The sequence below is a fragment of the Arachis hypogaea genome, chromosome 19 (genome assembly GCF_003086295.3).
Source record: "Arachis hypogaea cultivar Tifrunner chromosome 19, arahy.Tifrunner.gnm2.J5K5, whole genome shotgun sequence".
Classification (NCBI taxonomy): domain Eukaryota; kingdom Viridiplantae; phylum Streptophyta; class Magnoliopsida; order Fabales; family Fabaceae; genus Arachis; species Arachis hypogaea.
Window position 1 is genome coordinate 12,689,361 of NC_092054.1, and position 27,925 is coordinate 12,717,285.

Sequence of the window (27,925 nt, forward strand, 5' to 3'; positions counted from 1 at the left end):
GTTCTTTATTTTATGAATTTGGGTGGAACGGAAGTATGACCCTTGTTCTAATTGGGTTCTTGTATAACTTGAAAAAGCTCTTTACTTGAACAACAGCTTGAAAACACATTCTCCTAAATTCTAATTATCTGGACTTAACGGGATACGTGACATATAATCCTCTTATATTTAGGTAATTAGGATTTATGTGGCATATAAACTAGAATTGAACTTTACCCTCTAATTGGAATTAAGTGACCAAGGAATTGGCGGTTGATGAATTTTAGAGGAGACTAAAAAGGTATAAGAAATTAGGGTTTAGTCACATATAGTTTACCATGAATTAAATCTTGCATGATTAAAATAAATTAATAAGAAAAGTCAATGCGGAAAATAGATATCTCTGAAGTCTTAACTGTTTCTCCATATATTATTCACATCTTGTTTATTGCTTGCTTTTCTGATATTCTGAATTTACTGTTTAATGCTTTTGAACTCTCAAACACCAATTTCTGCTTGTCTAACTAAGTAAATCACTTAACCATTGTTGCTTAGTCCATCAATCCTCGTGGGATCGACCCTCACTCACCTGAGGTATTACTTGGTACGACCTGGTGTACTTGCCGATTAATTTGTAGTTATAAATTTCGCACCAAGTTTTTGGCGCCGTTGTCGGGGATTGATTGTGATTGACAACTACTTGTTGTTTGATTGCTTAGATTAGATAATTTTTTTTCATTAATTATTTTTTTTAGTATTATTAATTTTTATTTTTCTTTTTTCTTTCTTTATTTATTTCCTTTTTCGTTAATACCCCTCTCCTGTTTCGTTTTCTGTTTTTTTTTATTTTATTAGTTAGTTTTAAATAAAAAAATAAAAAATAAATAAATAAATAAATTAATACTAATATTTTTTAATTTCTGAAATTGTGTCTCATAGTAAGTTTTCTTTTAAAAATATTTTTTTTAAAATACTAGTATTTTTCTTTGTGTAATTTTTGAATTTTTAGTTGACCTCTTTTTATTTATTTTTAAATTCTTCTTTTATTTTTATTATTCTTTATTTTATTTCTTTTCAAAAAAAAATTTTGTTCTTTCTTCTTTACTTTCCTGTTTACCACATGGTGCGTTTAATTCTTTTTGGTGTTTTGTGCTAAGAAAAATAATAGAGAGAGATTACATGGGTTACTACTCACACCCAAGGAGTGATTCATATTATTATGAATGGGGGAACTACCCAAATTTTGGTTGGCAAAGTCAAAACCAAAGAAACTTCAGTGCTCCATGTTCCAACTATCAAGAACCACCATCTCCATATTCATATCAAGAACCACCATCTCCATATTCATACCAAGAACCACCACCTCTCTATCCACATCAAGAACCATCATCTTTCTACCCATATCAAGAGCCACTATCTCCCTATTCATACCAAGAACCATCATCTTTTTACTCTTATCAAGAATCATCATCTCCTTCTTATTCATATCAAGAGCCACCATCTCCTTATTCATATCAAGAACCATCAGATCTTGAGCTTCTCATGAAAGAATTCATACATTATATAAAGACGAGTGTCAAAAATGTAGAGAAATATGTGCAGTTGATTATCAAGTCCCAGAAAGAGAAACAAACAAATTCCTTCCCAAGAGATATAATGCAAGATCCTATGGAAGAAAATGAGGAAATCAATCAAAGGAGTTCATACTCCAGTGAATTAGAAAACTTTTCACCCTTACACATGGAAGAAGAAGAAGATGCAAAAATAAAGGAGGAAGATGCACCAACAAAGAAGAAAGATGCACAAACAAAGGAGGTTGCAAGGGATGAAAATAATTATAGGAATCTACACTCCAATGAAGCAGAGAGTGGCATAGAGGGTGAGTTTATTGAACCACAAATTCAAGAAGTTCTTGATGAAGGATACACTCTAACCATCACACAACACCCAAATTTTGAAATCAAAGAAGTGAAGGCAATCAAGAAAAGCACAAAAAAGGGGATTGTGACCAAGAAAGAGAAGAAAATATCTATGAAGAAGAAAAGGTCAGCAAAAAATAATCCAACCTCTACCCTAACAAGCAAGGTGAATCAAGCTAATTACAATAAAAAAAGCTTGTTAGGAGGATTTTATATCAGGGGCATTAATCTTCACCTCCCCCCCCCCCTTGAAGTCATTTCTTTTAACCAACTGGAAGAAGAGAAAGAAAATTCAATAATCAAGTGTCAAGCTAGTGACATTAAAGAAGCGCTTGTTGGGAGGCAACCTAACTACTAGTATCCTTGGTTTTGCAGTTGCTTTAGTTTTAATTTTATGGTTATTTTTATTTTAGCATTATAGTTATTTTAGTTTTGGTTTTAAATTACTTTATCTATTTTTTTTAGAATTTTTCTTGTTTTACATGTGTTTGGTCATGCAGAATGATTAGAACAGGAATAGGAGCAATTAAGAAGAATTTTTGACACCCTATTTTCAGATTTTCTTTGCTTGAGGACAAGCAAACTTTTAAGTTTGGTATTGTCGCTTCGCTTTTGGCCTTTTCTGTTTATTTTAATAGCACCAAAGGGAGATGAATGTTCTTTATAGAGGAATGAGATGGCCACCAGCATAACTGAGGTGGTTGAGTTCCTTTCATTCTATTTCTCTTTCATTCTTATTTTGTTGTCTTCTGTTTTCTGTTGCTTTGATTGCCTGCATGATCTTTAGTACTTTTAGTTCTTAGATTTAGTTTCATTATGTCATTTGCTTTAAGTTAAAAAAAAAATTTGTCTCATGTATTGCTCACTGAGCTTGAAATCAAAAAGAAAAAAAAATGTAGTGCATGAGAAATTGAGTTTAATTTTTAGAGTAGTCTCATTTATCCAAATGTGGTGGTATTTTCTGTGACTCTGAATGCATGACATGAACAATGCATATTTAAATTTGAATCAAAGAATGTTGATGTATAAGGAACAGAAACTTAGAGAACTATTATGAATTCTCTGCAATAAGTAAAAGTTTAATCCTTGAAACAAAAGAAACAGCAAAAGAAAAAAATAAAAGCAAGGTCCAAGGTTCTGAGCATCAATGACTAGGGAGGTCAGATATGATTAAAAGCTCAAAGAATTATTTTCCTAGTCATATGCTTTTGGTATTTTTGTGTCAAGTAATCCTTGAGACAAAACACTTAGAGTCGAGACCAAGTGCATTTAGCAGAGTATGCCAAAGGCTTTGAGCACCACTGTCTGGGAGTAGCTGAAAGAAAAATCAGAACTTCAAGAGAGTTCCCCAATTAAGTGCTTGTGGTGTTTTTGTATCAAGTGAAGCTTGAGACAAAATATTTAAAGTCACGGCTAGGCTCAAGGTGCAAAGCACCGAAGAAAAGAGAATCAAAAGAAATTTGCTGTGTTCAAGGATTAAACTAAAGTCTAAAAGACTAGAGAATTCATAATATTATCCGGATTCTAATTCCAGATGACAGTAACATTCTTCTGATTCAAATGAAAGTGAGATGCTAAACCTATTCAGAATTGCAGTTGTAAACCCCACTTCAAGAAGAAACATGAGTTTAATTGAACTCTCACTCTCATACAAATTCACATCCTAAGCTTATATTAATTTTGGTTGCTTGAGGACAAGCAACAATTCAAGTTTAGTGTTGTGATGCGTGAGCATCTTTTCTATCTTTTTCTAGTGAATTTGCATTTAAATTATTGAGTTTAATCAAGAATTAATTATCTTTTAGCCACTATGGATGCTACTTTGAGTCTTGTGCAATTATGTTTATTTTAGGTAGCATTTGGCTGGATTTGATGAAGTTTTCGCAGAAAAAGAGAAGAAGGCGAATGATGCTGTCAACCCTGACCTCTCTGCACTCAAACCTAAATAACTCGAGTTATAGAGGTCCAATGGACGTGATTTCAATGGCGCTGGAAAGTTAACTTCCAGAGCTTTCCAACAATATATAATAGTCCATACTTCTCTTCCATCAACTCTGCCAAGGCTGCGCCTAACTTGAGAAACGCAACATTTGCTCTCCTCCAAGTAAGGTGCATTGCCTCCTCTCCAGTCCAAATAAGGCGCCTTGTGTGGTGAACAGCATGAAGTTAGGCGTAGTTCTTAGCCAAGTTAGGCGTGGATCAAGTGAAGCCAAGTGGTCCCCACGTTACAAGGCACGGATTATTTAATTAATTCTGATTTAAATTTAAATTTTATTTTAAAATAGGAAAAGATATTATTTTAATTTTAGAAAATAGATTTTAAATTAATTAGGATTAAATATAAAAAGAAGAAACTTCTCTTTTGGGGATTATTCCACCTCATTCCATAATTTACAGTTTTTCAGAATCCTTATTTTCTCTCTGAACTATGAGCAACTAAACCTCTACTGTTAAGGTTAGGAGCTCTGTCTATTGTATGGATTAATACTATTATTTTTCTATTTTAATTCATGTACTGATTTATATTTCAAGAATTGTTTTCGTTCTTTATTTTATGAATTTGGGTGGAACAGAAGTATGACCCTGTTCTAATTGAGTTCTTGTATAACTTGGAAAAGCTCTTTACTTGAACAACAGCTTGAAAACATATTCTCCTAAATTCTAATTATCTGGACTTAATGGGATACGTGACATATAATCCTCTTATATTTGGGTAATTAGGATTTCTGTGGCATATAAACTAGAATTGAACTTCACTCTCTAATTGGAATTAAGTGACCAAGGAATTGGCGGTTGATGAATTTTAGAGGAGACTAAAAAAGTCTAAGAAATTAGGGTTTAGTCACATAGTTTGCCATGAATTAAATCTTGCATGCTTAAAATAAATTAATAAGAAAAGTCAATGCGGAAAATAGATATCTCTGAAACCTTAACTGTTTCTCCATATATTATTCACATCTTGTTTACTGCTTGCTTTTCTGATATTCTGAATTTACTGTTTAATGCTTTTGAACTCTCAAACACCAATTTCTGCTTGTCTAACTAAGTAAATCACTTAACTATTGTTGCTTAGTCCATCAATTCTCGTGGGATCGACCCTCACTCACCTGAAGTATTACTTGGTACGACCCGGTGCACTTACCGGTTAGTTTGTGGTTATAAATTTCGCACCAGCCACTATTTTTTTGTATGAATTATTGTCTCAACTATCAATCATCTATAATACATTCATATTTCAAACATATATTGAGATATATATGTTGATAACAAACATTTCAATTATTTCAAAATAAAAATATATTAAATCTACCATACCACATTGCTCATTGAACATATGATCATCCAATATCCAAGCTACTGTAAATAATGCAAAGAAAACAACAATAACAAAATATCATATTCAAAGTTAGAGGTCTTCAATAATTACATAACATAGTGACCCTTACAAGATATATGGACTACATATATTCATAACAAACATTTTAGTTCTTCCAAAATACAAACATATCAAGTCTACCATATTATAATCATCCAGTCACAACACAAACATTAATCTAGCACTAGTATCTAGTGTACCACTTGAAGGATAGAAAATACTGTCTGAATAACAGTGAGAATAAGCAGAAAAATTCCAGCAATTGAAGCTACTGTCTTCCATGGAGTGTTGCAGTAATCACGCCTCAAAGTTGCAACTTTTTTGTTGCAAGGGTGGCCACAGAAAGCATTCAACTCTTTGAAAATACGGATATATTGCACGTTAAAATCTGGATTTATAACACGCAGTGCAAGACCATTGAACATTTCAGCCACTGCATTGCTATCACCTAACCAATTCTCAATTATCCCTTTCTTAATCAGCAAATCTACATCTTTTTCTGTGTTGATAAGGAAATCCAAGGCTACAATATAGTCAGCGAGGTAAGATTCCTTCATACAGTGGCATTGCTCAAAAGCTATCAAATTTCTCAAAATAGCTTCAGTAAAGGCTGTCACTCTAATAGATGGGACTCTCAAACAATGACCTGAAAGTTCCAAATCTAGCATGCATTGGTTATTTTTCTTTACCTTAAACTTCACTCCTGCTTCATTCAACTCAGTGGCACTATAAATGTGGGGGAACTCTGCTTTTCTTAAGCATCCAGAGGCTGATGGTTGCAATAAGCGAGAGGATGTTAACAGAAATTTTCTTGATAGATCTATGAAATGAGCTATTTCATCATCGTTGGATTCTATAAAATGAGCTATTTCATTATCGTTGGATAAGGCTTGAATATTACCAAACAAGATATTATCAGGAACGATGATACTATACAGAGCAATATAAAAAGCGAGCCCTAGTAATGGAAATGGAGGAGAATCAAAAGCTAGGTTATAAAGCTTGTCAAGAACAAAGAAAGGGACTTGATTCTCAAGCAACAACAAATCATATGCTATAGGATCCCTTAAATTTAGTGGCAGAATAATGGCATCATGATGTGTACTCCCAAAATGGAACTTGAGTAAAAATTCTAATATGAAGCAGCAATCCACCAATATCACCATAACATGTTCTTCCTCAGTAAGCTTGATGTTATCTGAGTAACAAGCACGAACCATTGGTTCGAGCTCTTGCACGCAACTAACAAAACTTTCCAAGTTGTTTCTCATAGATCTTTCAATGAATTGTCTACAAAATATTCTTTTTGGCTCCTCCATGTTTAGCAAATATTGATCCCCATGGTGAAAAGGACCAATTGAAACAACCTTTGGAGTGTATGCATCTTCATTTGATTTGCGAATCTCATGGGACACCCTGTAGATGCAGCATTTCTCTGTAAATCGAGGTCGTGCTGCCTCCAACATTGCTTTGATCTTGATTGCAACATCAGGATTCGGATTTTCCATCTAGCTATGTAAATAGTATACAAAGGAAACATGTTGATTATAATTTTACCAATGATAACAAACAACATGCGAGACTTAATATATTGTATGTCTTAAATCAAGTATACAGGTGTTATATCTTCTTCTTTTATGTGCCTTTATTTTTCTTTATATTCTTATAAGAGAAACCTTCATCTTTGTCCTTATTATGATTATTTATTTATTTACCTTTATAACTATTACTATATTATTAATTAATGCTAGTAAAAAAGACAAAAAGATATATATTTGGAAGATAATATAATATAGTAAGACAAACTCACATTGCAGCCTTTTAATATATACGAGTGTTGACTGGCTTTGACTCAGTGCCCTACAACAACGGTTGAACTTTTTGTCAGAAATCATTATTTTATGCGGTTTGAATGAAAAACACTTCCAATCAAAACAAGACATTGCATGGCATGGGAGGAATAGGAAAGACAACCTTACCAAAAAAGAAGCAGTGTTATGTGATGACAACAATTCCAAATAAATGGCATGAGCATATTCAAGATGAGATAGATATAGTGATGAGGCTGGGAAAAGAAGCTGATCTTAGCTGCATAACAAAGGCAAGTATATATCACTTTTTTTTTTCTTTTTGGATGCTGCTATATATTTATGTTTTTCATGCTCAAAGGAAAGTATCACCCGAGATTATGAAGAAACACATCTATACAAGATTGACATTTTAATACCCCAAAAAAATGAGTTTGTGTATTATTATTTACAAGTATTTTTTTTTCATAATAATATCACAAAATTATAAATTTTTTAAAATAAATTGTATTTTATTATTTAATTTTTATTATAAAATTTTAAAAATTAATAATATCTAATGTTTTATAATAAATATTAAAAATTTAATTAAATGAGAGGAAACGAAGAATAAGAGATTTTTATTCTGTTTTACTGTCTTTTATACGGTAAATATTTTATGGGTTAGTATTTTTTTTTGTTAGAAATACTTTTCGAATAGACACCTTTCAGTCAAGATATTAAAAAAAATAATTAATTTTTATATTTATTATTTAAAAATAATTAATTTTTATATTGTTATTTATTTATTTTTAAGTGTTTCAACATTTCAACTTGTATCTTTGCACCATATTCTTTATTCCTCAAACACACCATATTTTTAAGCTTCTAAGGCTCCACCAGTTTCCAAAGTAACTCCTCATTGGAGGAAAATTTTATTCAAGTAAAAATCTTACACTCGAGAAATTCAGCAACATAGTTGATAGAAATTCAGCTACATAACATAAACATTAATAATATAGTATTAATGTACACCTTGGAAAATAGAAAATACTGTTTGAATAACAGTGAGAATAAGCAGAAAAATTCCAGCAATAGAAGCTACTGTCTTCCATGGAGTGTTGCAGTAAGTAATCACGCTTCAAAGTCGCAACTTTTTTGTTCCAAGGGTGGTTACAAAAAGGAAAAAGCATTCAATTCTTGAAAAATACGAAAATATTTCACATTAAAATTTGGATTCCAAATATTGACTCCAAGACTATTGAACATTTCAGCCACTGCATTTCTATCACTTAACTTATTCTCAATTATTCATTTCTTAATCAACAAATCTACATCTTTGTCTGTGTTCATAAGAAAATAAAAGAAACAGATATAGTCAGCAACGTAGGGTCCGTTGATATAGTGACATTGCTCGAAAGCTAACAAATTTCTCAACAAAATTTCAGTAGTGTCCTCCACATTAATGAATGGAATTCTCAAAGTATGACCAGAAAGTTCTATGTCTAGTAAGTATTCGCTGTTTTTGTTTACCTCAAACTTCACTCCAGCTTCATTCAACTCAGTTGCACTATAAATTTGTGTTACCTGTGCTTCTATATATATATATATATATATTAAAGTAATTGTTTAAATAGAATTTTTTGATAAAGTATAAGAAAAAAAAGCTAATATATGTATGCTTTCTTTCCTCTTCAATCGGTCTTTGTTTATTTTTATATTCACATATGGAAAATAATTTAACGTATGTCTTGGTGATTATTTATGTCTTTATCTTTATAACTAATTCTATATCAGTTAATGTAGCAGAAAGGTCAAAAAGAAAATTTTGGAAAATAATACGATAAGACACACTCACCTTTCAGCCTTTGTGTATTTGAAAAGTGAAACGATATGAGAGTGTCGCCTTTGACTTAGTAGTGAAGTACCCTATACAACAACACAACACAAAAGTTTTGGAAGTATCACAAGTGATTATATAGCATGGTGAATACGACACACAAGCTTATAGAAAACATGAGATAGATATATAGCTGAGATTGGGAAAAGAAGCTGATCTTAGCTGCAAAACAAAGACAAGTATATGATCCCTTTATTTTTTCTTGGATGCTCAAAGGCAAGTATCACTGAGATTATGAAGAAACATATTTGTACAAGGCTTAGCCTTAAAGTATACTACAGTATGACTAGTGATTGACACATTATAATTTACTACTGCTAGCTTTTCCTTTTGGCATTACAAGAGTGTGGTTGAGATTTAATGAGTAAAAGCTAAATTTTAATATAAACAAAATGAGTTTGTGTATTATTAACTTTGCTACTTTTAGTACTTTACTTGGCTCACCATTGTTTTGTGAAAAAGAATAGCAAGCAAGTAATGCAGAAGAAAATTGTGTAGTTTTAGTTCATTTCACAAAGTATTCAAATACACAATAGAAAGATATTAGAGGATGTATATATTTACGTGTAATCCAATTAGATTGTGTTATATTCCAGCCAGCAAGTTAGTTAGAATAAAACCAGATTTGGTAGTTTTTGTTAGACCATTCAGCTAAGACCAACTATATAAACCTGATAACCAAGATTATCAGTTTAAGCTTTTCATTCCTCTGTTGTAACCCAAGAACAGTTTGTGAACCCTTGCGCGTCACTTTGATTGGTTTCGTCATTGAAGGTGGTTACTTGTATAAGAAGCTTCGAAATCAAGGCTGCTGAAACAGCAGCAGCATCATTCTCTTCTTCCTTCTTCCATTCTTGATTCACATATTCTCATCTCTTCTTTTCTTCTTTTTTCTCAAGCTCGCGCAATAGATTTTGATGATACTACCTGTGGGATACCCACTGCTCTATCATGATGTTTTTAAAGCTAAATTTTTTGATATTCTGGAAAGTTAGTATCATGTTAACTGCTAATAAAACAAAATTATGCAAGTGCCTCAAAGTGGCTACTTTTCTGTGCCAAAGATGTTTACAGAAAGCATTCTCAGCATTAAAAGTTTCATGGATAATGTTCTCCTCAAGACAATTGAACAATTTATCCCCTGCTTTGCTATCACCTAAACAATTGATTTGGGAGCATTATTGTTTCAAAGCTACAAATGTTCCCGAAGCAGGTAAAGATCGTAATGTTTCAAACCTTAAGATAGAACATGATGTTTGAATACTAATTTCAGAATAAAGATGTGTAAATAATGTATAGAAACCAGAAAGCAACAATAAAAAAAATATCACATTCAAACTTGATACACAATTACAGAGAAGGCAGTTGCCTTATGCAGTGGTCTTCAATAATTACATAATAAAGTGGCCACATGTTCATAATAAACACTTCAATTCTTCCAATTACAAGGATATCAAACATTAATCTAGTACTAGTGTACTCCTTGGAGAATAGAAAATACTGTCTGAATAACAGTGAGAACAAGCAGAAAAATTCCAGCAATAGAAACTACCGTCTTGCATGGAGTGTTGCAATAAGTCGCAACTTTTTTGTTCCAAGGGCGTGCACAAAAAGCATTCAACCTTTGAAAAATAAGGGAATATTGCACATTAAAATCTGGATACATAATGTTCACTCCAAGACCATTGAACATTTTGGCCACTGCATTACTATCACCTAACCAATTCTCAATTATTCCATTCTTAATAAGCAAGTCTACATCTTTGTCAGTGTTGATAAGAAAATCTAGCACAGCAATATAGTCAGCAAGGTAGGATTCATTGATGCAGTGACATTGCTCGAAAGCTGACAAATTTCTCAAAACAACCTCAGTAATATCTTCCACTCTAAAGAATGGGATTCTCAAAATATGACCAGAAAGTTGCAAGTCTAGTAAGCATTGACTAGCTTTCTTTACCTCAAACTTTACTCCTGCTTCCTTCAACTCAGTTGCACTATAAATTTGCAACTTTCTAAGTTGTTTGTCTCGGATCTTTCAATAAATTGTTTGCAATATAATCTTTTATGGTCCTATATTAATTTTTTTGAGGGACTAAAACCAAAACACCCTATATTAAATCCTTTTAGATTAGTTCGTATATGGTCTCCACTCAACTTAAAGTCCTATTAACACCGATAAACAATACGAAAGACCCATGAGCAAAACAAGATTAGTTAATTACTTAATCCTTTCAATAGTAGTTATTCGGGCAGAGCATATAACACAAACCTTAAAAATAGACCTGCAATGGTAAACCTGGTCAAACTACTGTCATTTTCTCCCTCCGAAAGACTTGCCTGCAAGAAAAATATATAAACAATTAATTGTTCCCCAAGGGATGCCAGAAAAACTATGGCACATCAAAGGACCAATAGACATGGCAACTTGCCAATGCAGAATAAGATCATCCAAGATAAACATGTAGAGGGAGTTTCTCATCTCTGTGATTTGAATACTGAGATAATAACTGAAGATTTTTAACCTCGTCATGTCAAATTCAAATACATTTCCAAATTTACTGAATAATACTTCCAGTATAAATTGCATGAACATGCATGACAAATATGCCCTAAGGTATTAACCATGGTTACCTCCTATCTTGTTGTCAAAGGCCTCATGAACATCACTATACCTATTGTAAAGAAGACATTCTTCTAGAGTCAGCTTGCTTTTCAAATATGAAGGCAAGGGTTTATGTTTATGTACCTCTATACCTATTGTAAAGTATTGTAATCATAACTCACAAAATGATTCAACAGTGGATACACCCTTACATTCTCCTTTTAGAGCATAAATAAACTAAAGTAGATAACCAATTCAGAATACTGGTAAGAAGAACTTACCATGCTGCTCCCCCTTGGGACGGGCACCCCCATGAGTTTCAAGTAATAAATTAACTGTTTGAATTTGTATAGTCATTCCATCTGAAATCTGATGGAAGTCCACAGTCAGTGGCAATGAGGAACATTCAAATTGAACATGCACATCAGACAAATGATTTCTATTTGCAACAAACTATCAATCCATATCTTAAACTAGTATCTCTTCATAGATCTTTATTTTTATGCTGCATAAGGATCTCTCAACAATCAATACCAACAACGTTAAAGTTGAAAGGATGGAGAAAGATAAAAAAATGTGGAGTCCAGCTAAGGCATGAAGTGAATCAATTCAAATCTCCCAACTCTGTTAAACAATAGTTTTCTGTCTTCATTTCCATTTTCAATTGTGTACATCCATTGTAAAGTTTAACAACTACAAGCATCACACAACTAGTAAAATACTTTTGTCTTTTGAGTTCCTCCATCTCATTTAGTGAAATAAAATAAACCCTTATTTTAAATTATATTTATTAATTAGTATATATTAAAAAATTAATTTCTTTCTTATTTCACAATTTAGATAGTGGCATCAAAGTCATACACTTTAAAAATTAGGAGAAGTCATGCATGAATCTCTTGCAATGAAATTAAATTTAAAAAATAGAATAATAATCACTCAAATATTTTCACACAATCGTTTTTAATAATAGAATAGATCAAATAATTATATTTGTATTAAATTAAATCAGAACAAATCAAGTCTAGTAACTATAAAATCTAAAAGATTCAATTTGTAATTAATAAATATAAATATTTATTGTTGTCATTCTTCACATTAAACAATATAAGATGTATGTTCAATATTATTCATTCATTAAATCTATTCTTAATATATAAAAGTAGATACATAAATTTACCCACATTACTTTTAAAATATCTTTTTCTTTCTACTAATGCCATGTCAGCAATATCGCTTACTTGGCAAAATATTATAATCAATCACTCAATTTTTACCAAATCAACTATTATTTCTAAATCAGCAAAAAAAAAATATACAAAAATTTGTAATAAAATTTGCCTAAATATAAGTATATCTAAATATAATTAATAAACAAAAAAAAATCTTTTTACATAATATATCCAAACATAAAATTATTTTTATTTTTTTAAATTTTTTAAAAAAAGATAACTCTTTCAAAAAAAATAACTCGAAAAAATAGTTCACCCAAACAAACCATATTAAAAAAGAATGTACATAATGTCTCCTATGTTATTTTGCCTTGTTTTGTAAGTAAACCAGTAATGGTAAAGCAAACCCTTTTAGTCCTATATTATACCACATTGTAGTAGTAATTGTACCCCCACAAACTTGTTTGTTTCTTCTTTCCGTAATTAATCCTACCAAAGATCGAGTCTTGAAATCCTTGTTCACTCGAAACATCAACAACCAAGCTTTTCAATGGCAGAGGCAGAGGTTTTTCCAAGAAAGAGACTCATAATTAAACTTCGTTTGCCGCGTTCAAGAATAGTGTCATCTGAAGAGTGCAAACTAAAGGATGATGCTGATACTGAAAAGCGTGGACCAGAATTTATGGCTTCTGATTCATGCGGCGAGAAGAGGAAGAAAGATCAGCATTGCAGCACTACTGAATACTCGTTTATTGTAGTGGGAAAGAGCGATCCAGAAGGTTCTAGAACCTTGTCAACTGATGCACAGTGCAAACAAAAGAAGGACGATGATGTTGCTGATTCTCGCGGAGGTAGAAAGAGAAGAAAGTTGGCAATTTCTAAAGTTTCTGTTTCTACAAAATCTTCTGTGTAAGAACACCACAATGCATGTTCAAGAATCCCAAGAACCGGTTCTAAGGTGCTTGACTCGAAGAACACAAAAAAGGAAGAGGAAGAACGTCACAATGCATGTTCAAGAATCCCAAGAACCGGTTCTAAGGTGCTTGACTCCAAGAACACGAAGAAGGAAGAGGAGATGAAGGTTGTTCTGAATGAGCAGAGAATGGATCGTTATCAAAAGATGCAGTGTTGGGTGATCTTGAAGCGCTTCATGGTTGGAAGAGATGGCTGGGCTTTCAATAAGACTCTGGATCCCAAGAAGTTAGGGATTCTCGGTAACAAATGTGAGAGTGTGTTGTTGAAGCCAATAGGATTTGAGGATATAGAGTCAAAGCTGCACAAATTCGTGTATTCAGGGCCTGATGAATTTGCAAACGATATGAGGCTTTTGTTTTCTTATGGATTCATGTACCCTCAAAGGGATCAGATTCATAGAGTTGCAAGGAGATTCAGTGAGAGCTTTGAAATTACTTGGAAGGCTTTGACGGAAAAGTGGTCAACTGAAGAGAGGAAAAGAAACAAGATCTTCAAAAGGGGAAGAATAAAGCGGTGCACCAAAAATTTTAGTACAAAGCTCTGAAACTGTTATCAAAGGAAGAAGCAGAAAGTGGAAGAAGGCCACGTAGGCATCAACGTGTTGGATTCAACTCTTTTGCTAAGTACTATAGAGTAAACTACCATTTGTACCCATGGAAGTTGAAAACGCTGACAAATCTACCCACAAGAGACGAAAACTACCAGATGTATCCATCAATCATGAGTTCTGTGGGACGAAACTAACCAATCCATATTCCGGCGTTGACTCCGTCAGTAACACTCCCTACGTGGCACTTCACGGCGTGACATGGCTTGGGGGGCTGCACACGTGGATTGCTGACATGTCTGACCGTTATAATGTACCCTCAACCCCAAAATTTCCCAAATTCAAACATTCTTTCATCCAAAGCACGAACCCTAGATTCACAATAATCTTCGAAATTATACCAATGTCGAGGCGAAGACTCTTTACTCCACCTTCGAACGGTAGCAGTAGTGTGTCTGGAAGCTCAATTTCAAAACGGGTGCATGATAGGAAGTTCAATGGCAGATGTTTCTGTGGGTTGGGGGTGACGTTGTTACAGTCCGAGACGGTGATGAATCCTGGGAGGTGATTCGTCCGTTGTCCCAATTGGAAGGTAACCCGTTGTACACCCTGTTTTGTGGGAGTTGAATGTGCATCTGATTTTACTTTTTTTGCCATGGATAGAACTCGGACTACAACTTCTTTGCATGGGTAGACGAAATCGAAGGGCAGTGGGAGGGTGAGGGTTTGAGGAGAGCACTATTGGAAAGAAAGATGCAGGAAGATGTTGATGAGGCTGAGGCTGAAGTGAAAATGCTCACCAGATTAGGGAGCTTTGAAGCTGAATTTAGCAAAATTAGGTTTTGGCTTCTGATGATATCAATGGCTGTGGTTTGTAATGTTGTGTGCACTATGTATCTGATTCTTATGAGGGTTTGATCCTTATTAGTTGTTAGTGTAAGATCATGACAAAAATACCCATGATAGATTCTAAATATGTCATTTGTGCACACTTGGTATCCAATTAATGTCAGATGTAGCATTATAAGTTATGTAACATGCAAAAATTATGTGGTACTAATTGCAATTCTTGTTTACTTTCTGGTCCAAAATAACATCAAAGACAGGTGATGGGGCCATACTTTCTGGGGGCCCTATGTGGATCTGGGGTGGGTTCCTTTGGGGTGTCGTTCCTTTTGTCTCTTTTCGACTTTGGCCTCCCAATCTGCTTCTTGTATACTGGTGGCAGTACAGGTGGTAGGTCAACATGCTCCCAGTATTCTTGACTTGGAACAGGTTGGATGACGAACTGGTATGTGCTGTTATATGCCCCCATGGAAAGCCAGTTGTATGCATGTTCCTCTGGTCGCCTATTCTGGTATGCAAGGGCAGCACATGCATGCCTGCATGGCAAGCCAGTCAATTGCCAAAATCTGCAACTGCAAGTCCTCTTTCCTAAATCCACCATAACCTTATGTGGCAAGCACTAAACTTCATACACATTTCCAGGATCATCTCCAGTGGGAAACGGCCGCCACTTATTGTTCTCCCTTTTTTCTTTTTCCAGCCTACTCTGCTGCACCGGAGTGATAACTCCGTTATATCCCACCAATGCCTTCTTGTTTCTAGCAATTATTCTCATCATGTAAACCCTCACCTCTTCCAGCATAGTTATAATAGGCTTCCCTCTCATCTTCTTGATCCTAGAATTGAACGATTCGTAGTTGTTGTTCGTGTAATTGTCAGACTTTGGGTATTCGCTAAAGCCAGACCTACTCCATTGACTTGGAGGGATCCTGTTCAGATACTCCCAAGCATGTGGATTAACCCGTCTGATCCGATCCAGTACAGCATTGAACTCTTGGGAGGTTGTGGCCTTGGCACACCTCCACATTGCCATCTTCAATTCTGTATCACCCCACTATTTTCTGAAGTTCTGCCATATGTGCATAGCACAATATCTATGATGAGCACCTGGGTTTACTTCACACATAGCAGGGATGAAGCCCTAGTGGGAAAAAGTAAAGCAAGTAAATCATTATCCCCTATGAAGAACTGTTCATATAGGACAGCAGTAACTATTTAAAGAACATTGTAAACTGCTAATTATAAAGGCATACACGAACAATAAGAATTGAGACCATTACCTTCTGCATGTCTGACATGAAGTTAATTCCATTGATAGCTGCGTCCCCTAAGTCTTGTTGGAGAAGTTCGAGAAACCACTTCCAACTATCCTTGCATTCGCACTCCACCACAGCATAGGCTATAGGGTATATATGGTTATTGGCATCGTGGCCGATGGCAGTCAACAACTGCCTAGGGTAGTATCCCTTCAAAAAAGTACCATCTAACCCGATAAAAGGCCTGCAGCCAACCGAAAAGCCCTTCTTACACCCTTCCAAGCATATATAAATTCTTTTGAATTTATACCCAGTCCCTTCGACATAATCAGTGCTAATCCTTACGGTGGAGCCAGGGTTGGTCCTTATTATTTCATTAGCATAATCCCGTAGAAGTGCATACTGAGCTATCTCTAATCCTTCTATTAGTTCTTTCGCTTTCACCATTGAATGGTATATCTTCCTCTCATTGACAATCACATCAAACTCCTTCTTGAAAAAATCTTGTGCCTGCCTTTGAGTCATGTCTGGATGGTCACGGTTCTTGTCCTCAAGTTCTTCAACAACCCATTTTTCATTTGCAGATTTGTTCTTATTAACCCTGCTGCAGGTATGTTCGTTGACAAAGGTCTTCACCTGGAAGCTTAATGGAAACGACCGTTTTGCACAATATATCTGCCATGGGCAATCATCGTCATAACATATGGCCTTGCACCTAGTTGAATCAACTCTTGGAAAGAATATGCTTCGCCTTAGGTTGATTTTGAACTTCCTAACTGCCTTCTTGAAATGCTCCAGATTCTCAAATTCCATCCCAACCTCCAGCCTTACCTCCCTAGCTGGAGCATCGGGATTAGCTTGAGGAAATGCTGCTTGCTGACTGTCTTCATCATCACTTGCAACAGAATCCAGCTCTTCAGACTCGTAACAATGCATCCCTGCACTTGGCTCAGACATATCTTCACCCTCCACAGGTATAAAGATTGAAGGATACTTGTTTGGATCCTGGTTAGGTATGAAGGTTTGCCCTGATGGAGGAGGCCTGACTGTTGATCGTCTCTTCCGCTTCTTTGGACTACCACCACCCACATCTGGGTTTGTAGATGGTTTGGGCTGTGAACTGCTAGGTTGACTCTCTTCACAAGGTGTTTCATTCTCATTCTGAATGGTCTGCTCCTGAGACTCTGGTTCGTTGCAAGGTTGTGGAATATATTGTGTGAAAACCTCATTAGATTCCGCAGGCCCTTTATCAATTGTGGGAGCCACTGACTACGCAGACATTGGATTTCGGTGCCCAGTTTCTTGACTTCCAACTGTCACACGTGGTTGTTGAGGCTCTGGAGGAGTCTTGTCCAACGGATCTTCGAAGGTTACCTTTGGTGAGTGTGTGGGGAGATTTGGTTCGTCACTGCCTACTTTTGGTTGTTCTGTGTTTGTTGTGGTAAGATGGACATCTTTCTCCACCACATCATCCTCTGTATGGGTATCCGGTCCAGCCATACCTCCTTCAGTCTCACTGATCTTCACCACTCTCTTGTGCTTCTTCTTTGGTGTTGGGGGTCTCCTAACACACAGTTTGGTTCTGTGTTTCACTGGGGTCTTCGTAACATTTAAAATCTCAAGATCTGGTTCAGGTTCATTGTTTTCTTCTGCAGACTCATGAAGGTTAACTGGATGCTCAGTGAACACCTCAACTCTCCTCCCATTAGCAATGGCTGTTTCGTACATAGTCACCACATCCATGTCAAGTCTAAGCAACCTCAACCCACCATCCAACTCCTTCCCAGCTTCAAGCCAGTAAAGCTCGCTCACGTCAGTGTACCCTATATCCTTTACTAAGTCATTCATGAAGAACCTATTTAGGGTATCGACATTCACTCGTTCAATCTCTGTTTTCTCACCCCCAACGTATTCCACTCTGCCATCATCACCCTTTTGAAATTTTCCTCTGTGACTAATGACTAATGTAATGTGGATAGTTGCCATCTGCAAACAAACACACCCTAATTAACAACCAAATCATAGCAAATACAAGACACCCTAATGAAAACCCAGTTTTCACAACCATGCACCGAAAACAAGAAAACCATGACATAGAGATCAACGGTTACTACTTACCTATGGATGACACCACGCAACTCCACCCGCCCAAACGGTCCACACCAACAAGCACCCTCTCTTCAATACGGAGATTATCGTCGGCCTGGGAGGTTTTCTTTGATTGTTGAAGATGAACAGTTTCTTCCTAGGGCTCTACCTTTTGTTTTCTGAAACGCGCGAAGATGGAAAACCTTTGCTAACTGTTCATTTCTAATTTCCCTTTTTTTTTTCAAAAAAAAAAAATTCAAAATTCAACTATTTTTTAACTAATTATAATTATAATATCCACGTGTGCATCCCCCCAAGCCATGTCATGCCGTGAAGTGCCACGTAGGGAGTGTTACTGATGGAGTCAACGCCGGAATATGGATTGGTTAGTTTCGTCCCACGGAACTCATAATTGATGGATACATTTAGTAGTTTCCGTCTCTTGTGGGTAGATTTGTCAGCGTTTTCAACTTCCATGGATAGAAATGGTAGTTTACTCAGTACTATATTATTCTTTCGACAATTTTCTTTACCAATGTTTCTCAGACAAACTCGAGCCAACTACTTTCTTTTTTAATTCATCTTAGTGTGATGAACCTGTGAAATCCGTACGCTTGATTTCTAGCTTCAGTCAAATTTTGACTTACTCATATTTGTCACATTGATGTATGTTTTAATTTCTTCTGTTAATAATATTCTAATGGTTCTTATTTTTATGTTAATTTCTATTCAATTATCACTTTTTAGGTTTATTTGCCTTTATGTCATTAACTCGTCCCATAACAAAGCATATTGTTCTCCTTAGTGTTCTCCTAATTTTCTGTAAGTGCTTAAAAATTATCTCGAATTTATTAGAATTTAGAATTGTTATTTGGCCAAACAAAACTATTAATTGTTAGAATTAATTTTCATCCCCTGTAGTAATCTATGTAACTTATCACCGATTATGGTCAAATTTATTATTTCAAATTGAGTTTCACTATTAGCAAAGATAAATATAATTTAAATATTTTATTCTTATATGTTCAGCGTTTGCTTAAGTATTTTAAAAATATATGAAATTTCTTTTTAAGTTATAGAAAAACAAATTATAGATAAATTTGAACCTAAGAATGATTATATTATAACGATATAATGTAAAAGTTGGTTATGAGTAAATTGACGTTAAAATTAAGAGAAAAAAATATATAAATAGGTCTCTAATTTTTTTTAACTCGAAGATAAGTAAAATTAATGACTTATTGAAAACTATTCCTCATTTTTTAAAATGTAAGACATTTAAGTTCTTCCGTCCAAAATATATGAAGACAAATAAGTCTTCTATAGGGACTAAGATGTTTCACACAAGGTTCTGAAAACCGAATCGGTCATCGAACTGTTCTAGTTACTGGTTTATTGGTTTATAGGTTCAACCGGTTCAACTGTGACGAAAAATCGTTTTATAATAAAATAATAAATAAAATTAAATAAACACATTAAAATATAATTATAGTCTAATATAAACCTTAAAATATCATCCAAATTAAAAGTACTACATAAACCAGAATATTATGATCTCATTCAAATACAAACTCAAAAGTCAAATAACAAAAAAAAAAACACAACCAAACATAAAATGGCAACATCTAAATTCATCATCAATCATCAAAATTCGCCATAAATCACAATGTTATTGATACTAATCCTGCATGCCATTAATTCTGGATGGAGTCAAAAATTAAAGATTGGAGTAATATATATCCTCCTGCTTTCAGTTTGCTTATTGATTCCATAATACAGTATATATCTGTTCAGCAGTTTTGTAATTTATCATCCACAAAAAGAAAATTACAATCCGGTAAATCCACAAAGACCTCAAACTTGTCAAGTTTCAAAAATTTAACAAATATGGATATATGTGTGAACTGTTCCCCTAATTATCTACACAGACTTGCACATGAAGATGGAGATATCATTAACACTTTTTTTGGGGGAATAATTAATTTAAATATTAGAGTGCAACTGTACTAAACGTAATGAAAGAGGAGTGCTTAAATGCCATTCTCTTTGCTTCTTATTCAGTGGTCTTCCTTTCCCTCTGCTGCCTCTCACATCAGTTATACCCCACGTGCAACACTTAGTTTCCATGTCAAAAGATTCAAGCCTGAAGACCCCATCACCTTCTGCAGATAAATTATCAGAATCATTAACAATGGAATAATTCACATACATAGGCCGGTCCTTGAATTGATCAAGGTCGGTTGGAATCTGAACTATTCTTTCAACACTTGGAGAAGACACTTAAAGTAACACAAAGTCAGATTTCTTAAGATAATAATCATAGAACCAGTGAACAAGAAACTTTGATTAAGCCACTAGTGGAACTAATATGATAACATAGGACTTCAAGTTGTGATTGTGATAGTCTCGCATTATATATATTCAACATAGAACAAACTGCTCGTAAGTTAGTTGAAATGGTAGCTCCCATACAATCTAATCCAATTACAATATCACAGCAATCCACAGCAAAGTTCACACATTAACTAAAAATGAATATTCATAATTATTCAATTTAGTAACAACAGCAAGGTTCACGAATTAACTAATAACAATTATTCAACCCAGTACTAACAGCAAGATTCACTGATTAATTAACACTTATTCAACAATTATTCAACCCATAACAAGTTCACATATTAACTAACAACAATTATTCAACAATTATTATTAAAAAAAATACCTAGAAGCTAGAAGCCTGGAACAGAGCAGAGCATATCTTGAGCAAGAGGGGGACAAGGGCACGACCAAAGGGCTGACCGGTGGAACAGAGATGGCGCCGGCGACGATGGAACAGAGCTGTGCGACAGATGCAGGAGGCGAGCACAGCGACGGTGCTTTCAAAGCTGAAACAGTAGCTGCACGATGGTGGAACAGAGCTGTACGATAACGATGGTGGCTTCGAAGCTCGTTTCGGCGATAGCGGCGGGAGTTGGACGGCGGTGATGGAGAGAGATCAATGACGGTGAGAGGAAGGAGGAGCTCGAGGGTGATGGGAGGGATGGGTTCGCGTTTAGCCGTTGTGTGGAGTTAGGGTTGCTGGGTTGGGTAATTGGCTAGAGCATTAGCATCCAAAACGACGGCATTTTTGTGCAAAATTTAGAAAACCGGCCAGATCCCGGTTCGGTTTGACGGTCCAATGTCGATTTCAAATCTCCGGTTTCAGTCTGTCCGAACTGTTATTCTCTTCGGTTTACGATTTGACTGGTTCAACCGGCCAGTTCGAACCGGTTTTCAAATTCTTGGTTTCACATATTAAAAAATGAAGGACGTTTTTGTATTTTCAATTAGTCAAAACATTTTTTATCTTCGAATAAAAAAGTTTCTAAAAATAATAAGAATCACTTTTCCACACATCAAAACTAGAAAAGCTCACTAAGATAGGCCTTAGAAGCAAGGTTCTGAAAACTGATTCGAATCGGCCAGTCTAACCGGTCAAACTGTAAACCGATAAAAAAAAATAAATCGAACAAATGCCAAAACCGAAAGTTAAAAAAAGCGCCGTTAGACCATCGAATAAGATGGAGTGTTGGGTAATCTTAAAGCGCTTCATGGTTGGAAGAGATGGCCGGACTTTCAATAAGACTCTAGATCCCAAGAAGTTAGGAATTTTTGGTAACAACTGTGAGTGTGTGTTGTTGAAGCCAATAGGGTTTGAAGATATAGAGTCAAAGCTGCACAAATTCATGTATTCAGGGCCTGATGAATTTGCAAACGATATGAGGTTTTTGTTTTCTTATGGATTCATGTACCCTCAATGGGATTAGATTTATAGAGTTGCAAGGAGATTCAGTGAGAGCTCTGAAATTACTTGGAAGGCTTTGACGGAAAAGTGGTCAACTGAAGAGAGGAAAAGGAACAAGATCTTCAAAAAGGGAAGAACGAATAATAAATAAATAAAGGGTATTTGTTTCTGGTTGATACGTATTATCATATGGTTTAAAAAAATTGATTTATTTTATACAAATAATTTTTTTTAAAAAAAAAACTAATTTAAATTGGACCAAACAATTACTTTTATCCCCTTTTTTTCGTTTCACACTTAAAATTCGTTCTCTTCCAATCTCTTTCTCATAACTAATATCAAACTTTCAATTGGGTATGTCCCTCTTATTTATATTTTTTAATCAAATTTATTATTTTAAATGTATTTCTTAATTTATGTTTTTATTCACTCCTCTATAAATGATGAAAATTATTTATTAAATACGTAACTATTCATGTCATCACATCATTTTAATGTTCAGGATGAAATTGATTGGATATTAGACAATAATTTTAGAAATTATACTGTTTTACATTTTTGTTTAGAGTCAATACAGAAATTTATTTTAGGAGTTTTATCTTTTTTATTTTATTAAAGAAATAATTGTATTAACAAATGGAATACGTGGAAAATATTAATTAGTTTTGAAATTTGGTATCTATGGTTATGTGAGGATTGTGGTTAACATAGTTGGTTAGTATGAAAATAGAGAAAAGGAAAATAGAGATTCGGAAGATATCATAAATGTGATAGAAGACAAAAATGTAATTATGATATAATGTGGACTGGTCGATAGCATGAGCATATAGTTTAAATTTTGGCATGATCTCTTCCATATTTGTTGCATGTCTCTTTAGTTGGTAGTGTTATAATTTATTGGGATGATATGATGGTAGTTTAATTGTGTGAGTTAGGTCCTTTTTATTTGGGTGGATTTTTTCTATGACTATCCTATTCTTGATGGAAATGCTAAAATAGATATTTTCATTAGTTGTTCTTTTTTTTTTTTCTCTATTTTTTGGGTCAATTTTATTTTGAAAAATTTTTAAAAATATTGTTTTAGACAAAATTAATAATATTATGTCCAATTATTTAAGGAGACGAAATTAATATTTTTATTAGATACTTTTTTTTCATTGAAAATAAATTTTAGTTTCATTGAAAATAAATTATAGTTTGTTAGTAAAAACACAAAAGCGTCTATGACAGTGAAATCATAATTTCTAAACAAGTAAATTATCGTCTTATTATCTTACAAAAATAATTTATTTATAGAATAATCTTAAAAAATCAACAATAATTTGCATGAAAATAGTTTATTAGTAAAATAAAAGTTAATTGATTGATTACCATCAAATTTAATTTAACGATAAATTTGTAATTGAACATATTTTTACAGCTTAATTTAAAATCTGTTTACAGCTTAATTTAAATCTGTGTTAGAGAAGAAATTTAGCAACTGAACATTTGTAAATAATGGGAAATAAGACAAAGCTCATCAAGAAAATAGAAACAGAAAAAAATCAGATGATATTATTTATGCCATTCCTATAAAAAAAACGTGAATTTTGTTTTTTTAAAATACTAAGCTTTATTTTTTATATTTGATGAAAATTAAATAAATAAAAATTTAAAATAAATTTAAAGAAAAATTGTTCAATAAAAATGAAAAAGAAGAACGACTCAAATTCGTCAGTTAGAAATTTAAGAATAACATCAATTTTTTTTAGGTGTTTGCTACGGTACGATGATAAATTCATACGTACCGATACGTTTAAAATATGGACAAGTAGTAACAAGTCACGTGGAATTTATTTTCCACGTCAGCATTTAATTTTTTCTTTTTTAAATATATATTATATCACCACTTTTACTAATATACCCCTTTAATTAAATAAAAATAAAATTATATTTTTTATTTAATTTTATAAAAAGTCTTAAACATCCTTATTTTATTTGATTAGACAAAAATACCCTTTTAAATCAATCAAATTTTAGAATTCAATGAATCCTAATTTTATAGTTTCAATTAATTTAAACAACAAAACAAAAACATATTAAAAAAAACAAAAATCAATTGTTCTTTGTCTTCTCCAATTTCCCTAATTATTCATCGAAGCAAAGAAAAACATATTAAAAAAATAAAAAATCAATCTGTTCTTCATCTTCTCCTAATATCATTCGTGTTCCCCTCCCCTCTGAAGCACGCCAAAATGACAAAACCCTAACAATAATTGACTGCATTGATCTCGGTAGCTAGCCACCCACAAAATTTAAAGAACCTAAAGAGAAGGAAGGCTAAACCACTCAGTTGAGCAAACGCTGCGTCTTTCTCCTCTATAGAAGTTCTTGGAAAAGTGTTAGTTTTGTTCCTCAACCGTATATCCTAGTCATGGAATCCAGTTCGTTCGTAATGATGCCAAGGTGCAAGTCAAAGTTTCAATTCTATGAATTTCTTATACAATCATTTCACTAGAGAAACCATAAGTTAACTCCCTGTTTTGTTGGGCAGATTTTTCGATTTTGTATATCTAAATGCCATAAGAACTTTAAAATGAAGAGGAATCCTCGTAAGGTCAAATGGACTAAGGCATATCGAAGAGTGCATGGAAAGGATATGACTCAGGTCAATTATTACTATTTATTATCAAATTTTATCCTTGATTTATTTTTTTTATATATCTTATAATTTTATTTATTGTGGTATGCTTAGGGTTTCAGAGTTATTGTGCTATTGTTTCAGGATTCAACGTTTGAATTCGAGAGAAAGCGGAACAAACCTGAGAGATATGACAGGAACCTTACTGAGAATGTGTTTAAGGCCATTCCTAAGATTGATAAAATCAGAGTCACCAGAGAGGAGAAACACCATAAGAATAGGTCCTTGCTTGAATCTTCTATAGGTTTCATAGAGGAGAAAGACGCAACGTTTATCCAATTGAGTGGTTTAGCCTTCCTTCTTCTTTAGGTTCTTTAAATTTTGTGGGTGGCTAGCTACCGAGATCAATGCAGTCAATTATTGTTAGGGTTTTGCTGTTTTGGTATGCTTCAGAGGGGAGGGGGGCACGAATGATATTAGGAGAAGATGAAGAACAAATTGATTTTTTATTTTTTTGATATGTTTTCCTTTGCTTCAGAGGGGGATGAATGATTAGGAGAATTGGAGAAGACGAAAAATGATTGATTTTTGTTTTTTTTAATATGTTTTTGTTTTGTTGTTTAAATTAATTGAAACTATAAAATTATGATTGATTGAATTCTAAAATTTGATTGATTTAAAAGGGTATTTTTGTCTAATCAAATAAAGTAAGAATGTTTAAGACTTTTTATAAAATTAAATAAAAAATATAATTTTATTTTTATTTAATTAAAAGGGTATATTAGTAAAAGTTGTGATATAATATATATTTAAAAAAGAAAAAATTAAATGCTGACGTGGAAAATAAATTTCACGGGGCTTGTTACTACTTGTCCATATTTTAAACGTATCGATACGTATAAATTTATCATCGTACCGTAGCAAACACTTTTTTTTTAAATCATATAGTAACAAATGTCAAACATCCAAAAACAATTTCATTCGTATTCTTTATGTAATTTATTATTCTACTTTAAATTTATTATTTTAAATTATACTTCTTTTATTATTCATTCGTATTCTTTATGTAATTTTGCCTTTTCATTTCTTTTTTCTCATTATCACATCACCATTATTAATTTTATCGAACTCATCATTCCAACAACCTATAGTTAATCATCATCCCTAACACTAAAGTTGGAGATGAGTCAAGTCTATTCGTGGACGAGATCGAACTCAATTAACAAGGTCGAACTCAATAATTTGTTAACAGTTTAGTAAAGTGAGTTTATGAATTCGTGAACCAAATTTGAATTTAAATTTAAATTCATATATTAAATGAACTTAGTTTAAACTCAGGTAACTTCAGTTGATTGACTTATGAGTCTTTTCCATTATATATGATTTATTACAATTAGTTACATTAATAATATTTTATAAATTTTATACTTTTAATTTATAGTAATAATATATAATTTTATAGGCACATAAATTTTAGGATAAACCACAAAAAATATACTCGAATTATTTTGACACTGGCAAAAATATTTTTGAAATTTATTATCGTCAAAAATATTCTCAAATGATTTAAAACTTAAAAGTGTATTAACAAGAAGTGTCCATTACCACAAAGAATGAAACTTAATACATTTGTTGTAAGTTGATTCTGTTTTCTCTATAAATTTTTTTATTTCTGTCTGTTGTTAGCAATATAAGAATTGAGTGTAGTGCTGTTTAAAATAAGGTGTACTATTATTGGATCATCTGGGTGTAATGAGTTTTAAAATATAGTCTTTCTTATATTTTGCTTTTTTTTTTTGTTTTTAGGGTTATGTGATTTCTAGAATAAGGGTATTTATCGGAGGGCAACCTCTCAGTAAAAAGGATGATCAAATTGAACCGCCATATGTCAACATTACGGACCAAAAAACGAGATATAAATCTCTTTCTGAGAAATTTTATGTTTTCTCTTACTGTTCTATTTTATTTTGCTAATTTATTTTTGTTTTTAGCTACGATTGTGCGGTTTATGTAATGAAATGGCTCGAGATAATCGAACTGAAAAACATTAAAAAGGGCAAATATGACAGGGAGAATTGGATGCAGGTAACTATGTCTAAAAATAGATAACTCTATATTACTTTACTAAATTAACGGAATTTAGTAAAAGAAGTTTCTTTAAACTGTAGACGGAGGTAGACCATTTCAAAGTTGAATATGCTTTGCTGATTCTATTTGATGAGATGAATCAATTAAGAGATAGAGCCATTAAGAAAAGTGAAGCAATCAAACTGTCCAAGCCATCTGCAGCATTGTTAAGTCCATATTGTCAATTACATTCAGAAGATATTGAGAGTGAATAGTTTGAATCTTGTATACTTTGTGAATAGTTTGAACAGATACTTTTTGTATAGTTTGTGAATATTTAATCTAATCTTATTATAAATTTTGTTTGCATAAACAAACTTTTATGAAACTGTCTGTGCTGTATTCAAAAGCTGTTAATTACATGTTTAAAAAAAATAAAGAAAAACAAGATCAAATACACTAATACGCCGAAATCTTTTTTATAATAGACCAAAAAATAACCGAAATACACTAGAATTACATGCTTACATTTTTTCCTGGAATATCTAACCAGGAGTTATAGAAATTCAAAAATTTGAATTGTTAACCTCCTTAAGTATTGAATTGTATATTGAATTGTATATGTATTGTAAATTTAAAACAAACAAATCCCTTCAAATAGTTTAACACACTAATTTCTAACACAAATAGCAACATCTCAAAATATAAAAGAATAAAAAAAATATAAAAAACAAGAACGTACAAAATACACCAAAAAATATTTATTCCTATTCCAAAATAGTGTCACTCTACACTCTAAAATCTATCCTATGCTACTGAATATCTGAACTGGTAATTCATAACATGTCTACGATATTGGCTCGAATTGGATTGCACCAATGATCCACCATAAAAAAGGTTCAACTGCAAAAAATAAACTCACATATTAGCAAAATTGTTAAAAAAAATAAACTCAATTACCCCCTGTTTAAAGAACATCACTTTTATCTCGATTAGAGCATTCGTTTTCT

At 33.2% G+C, this 27,925-nt stretch overlaps 2 protein-coding genes and 2 long non-coding RNA genes across 4 annotated transcripts; 1 reads left to right on the top strand and 3 right to left on the bottom strand.

Moving 5' to 3' along the window:
- Nucleotides 1-5,262: 5,262 nt before the first annotated feature.
- LOC112776781 (UPF0481 protein At3g47200-like) lies at nucleotides 5,263-7,364 on the bottom strand. The gene is made up of 3 exons (XM_029295944.2): nucleotides 7,254-7,364; nucleotides 7,085-7,134; nucleotides 5,263-6,786 (listed from the first exon to the last, which is right to left on the bottom strand). The coding sequence occupies exon 3, from the start codon at nucleotides 6,780-6,782 to the stop codon at nucleotides 5,466-5,468; it is 1,317 nt and encodes a 438-aa protein (XP_029151777.1). The 5' UTR covers nucleotides 6,783-6,786; nucleotides 7,085-7,134; nucleotides 7,254-7,364; the 3' UTR covers nucleotides 5,263-5,465.
- A 2,906-nt stretch (nucleotides 7,365-10,270) lies between these two features.
- LOC140181921 (uncharacterized) lies at nucleotides 10,271-12,261 on the bottom strand. Its single transcript, XR_011877576.1, has 2 exons — nucleotides 11,845-12,261; nucleotides 10,271-11,298 (listed from the first exon to the last, which is right to left on the bottom strand). It is a non-coding gene; the product is annotated as an uncharacterized lncRNA (long non-coding RNA).
- A 3,089-nt stretch (nucleotides 12,262-15,350) lies between these two features.
- On the bottom strand, nucleotides 15,351-16,133 carry LOC140182145 (uncharacterized). Its single transcript, XM_072228268.1, has 2 exons — nucleotides 15,733-16,133; nucleotides 15,351-15,636 (listed from the first exon to the last, which is right to left on the bottom strand). The coding sequence occupies exons 1-2, from the start codon at nucleotides 16,131-16,133 to the stop codon at nucleotides 15,351-15,353; spliced, it is 687 nt and encodes a 228-aa protein (XP_072084369.1).
- Nucleotides 16,134-24,598: 8,465 nt separating this feature from the next.
- Nucleotides 24,599-25,132, top strand: LOC140181913 (uncharacterized). Its single transcript, XR_011877562.1, has 3 exons — nucleotides 24,599-24,673; nucleotides 24,762-24,875; nucleotides 24,993-25,132. It is a non-coding gene; the product is annotated as an uncharacterized lncRNA (long non-coding RNA).
- Nucleotides 25,133-27,925: the final 2,793 nt, after the last annotated feature.

What these genes read in the sequence shown, in the direction of transcription:
- LOC112776781 (XM_029295944.2), bottom strand. Translation starts at nt 6,782, where the DNA reads ATGGAAAATCCGAATCCTGATGTTGCAATCAAGATCAAAGCAATGTTG.
- LOC140182145 (XM_072228268.1), bottom strand. Translation starts at nt 16,133, where the DNA reads ATGGCAATGTGGAGGTGTGCCAAGGCCACAACCTCCCAAGAGTTCAAT. An exon ending in GGAGATGATCCTGGAAATGT is followed by an intron (nt 15,637 to 15,732) that starts GTATGAAGTTTA and finishes CTTGCCATGCAG; the next exon opens with GCATGCATGTGCTGCCCTTG.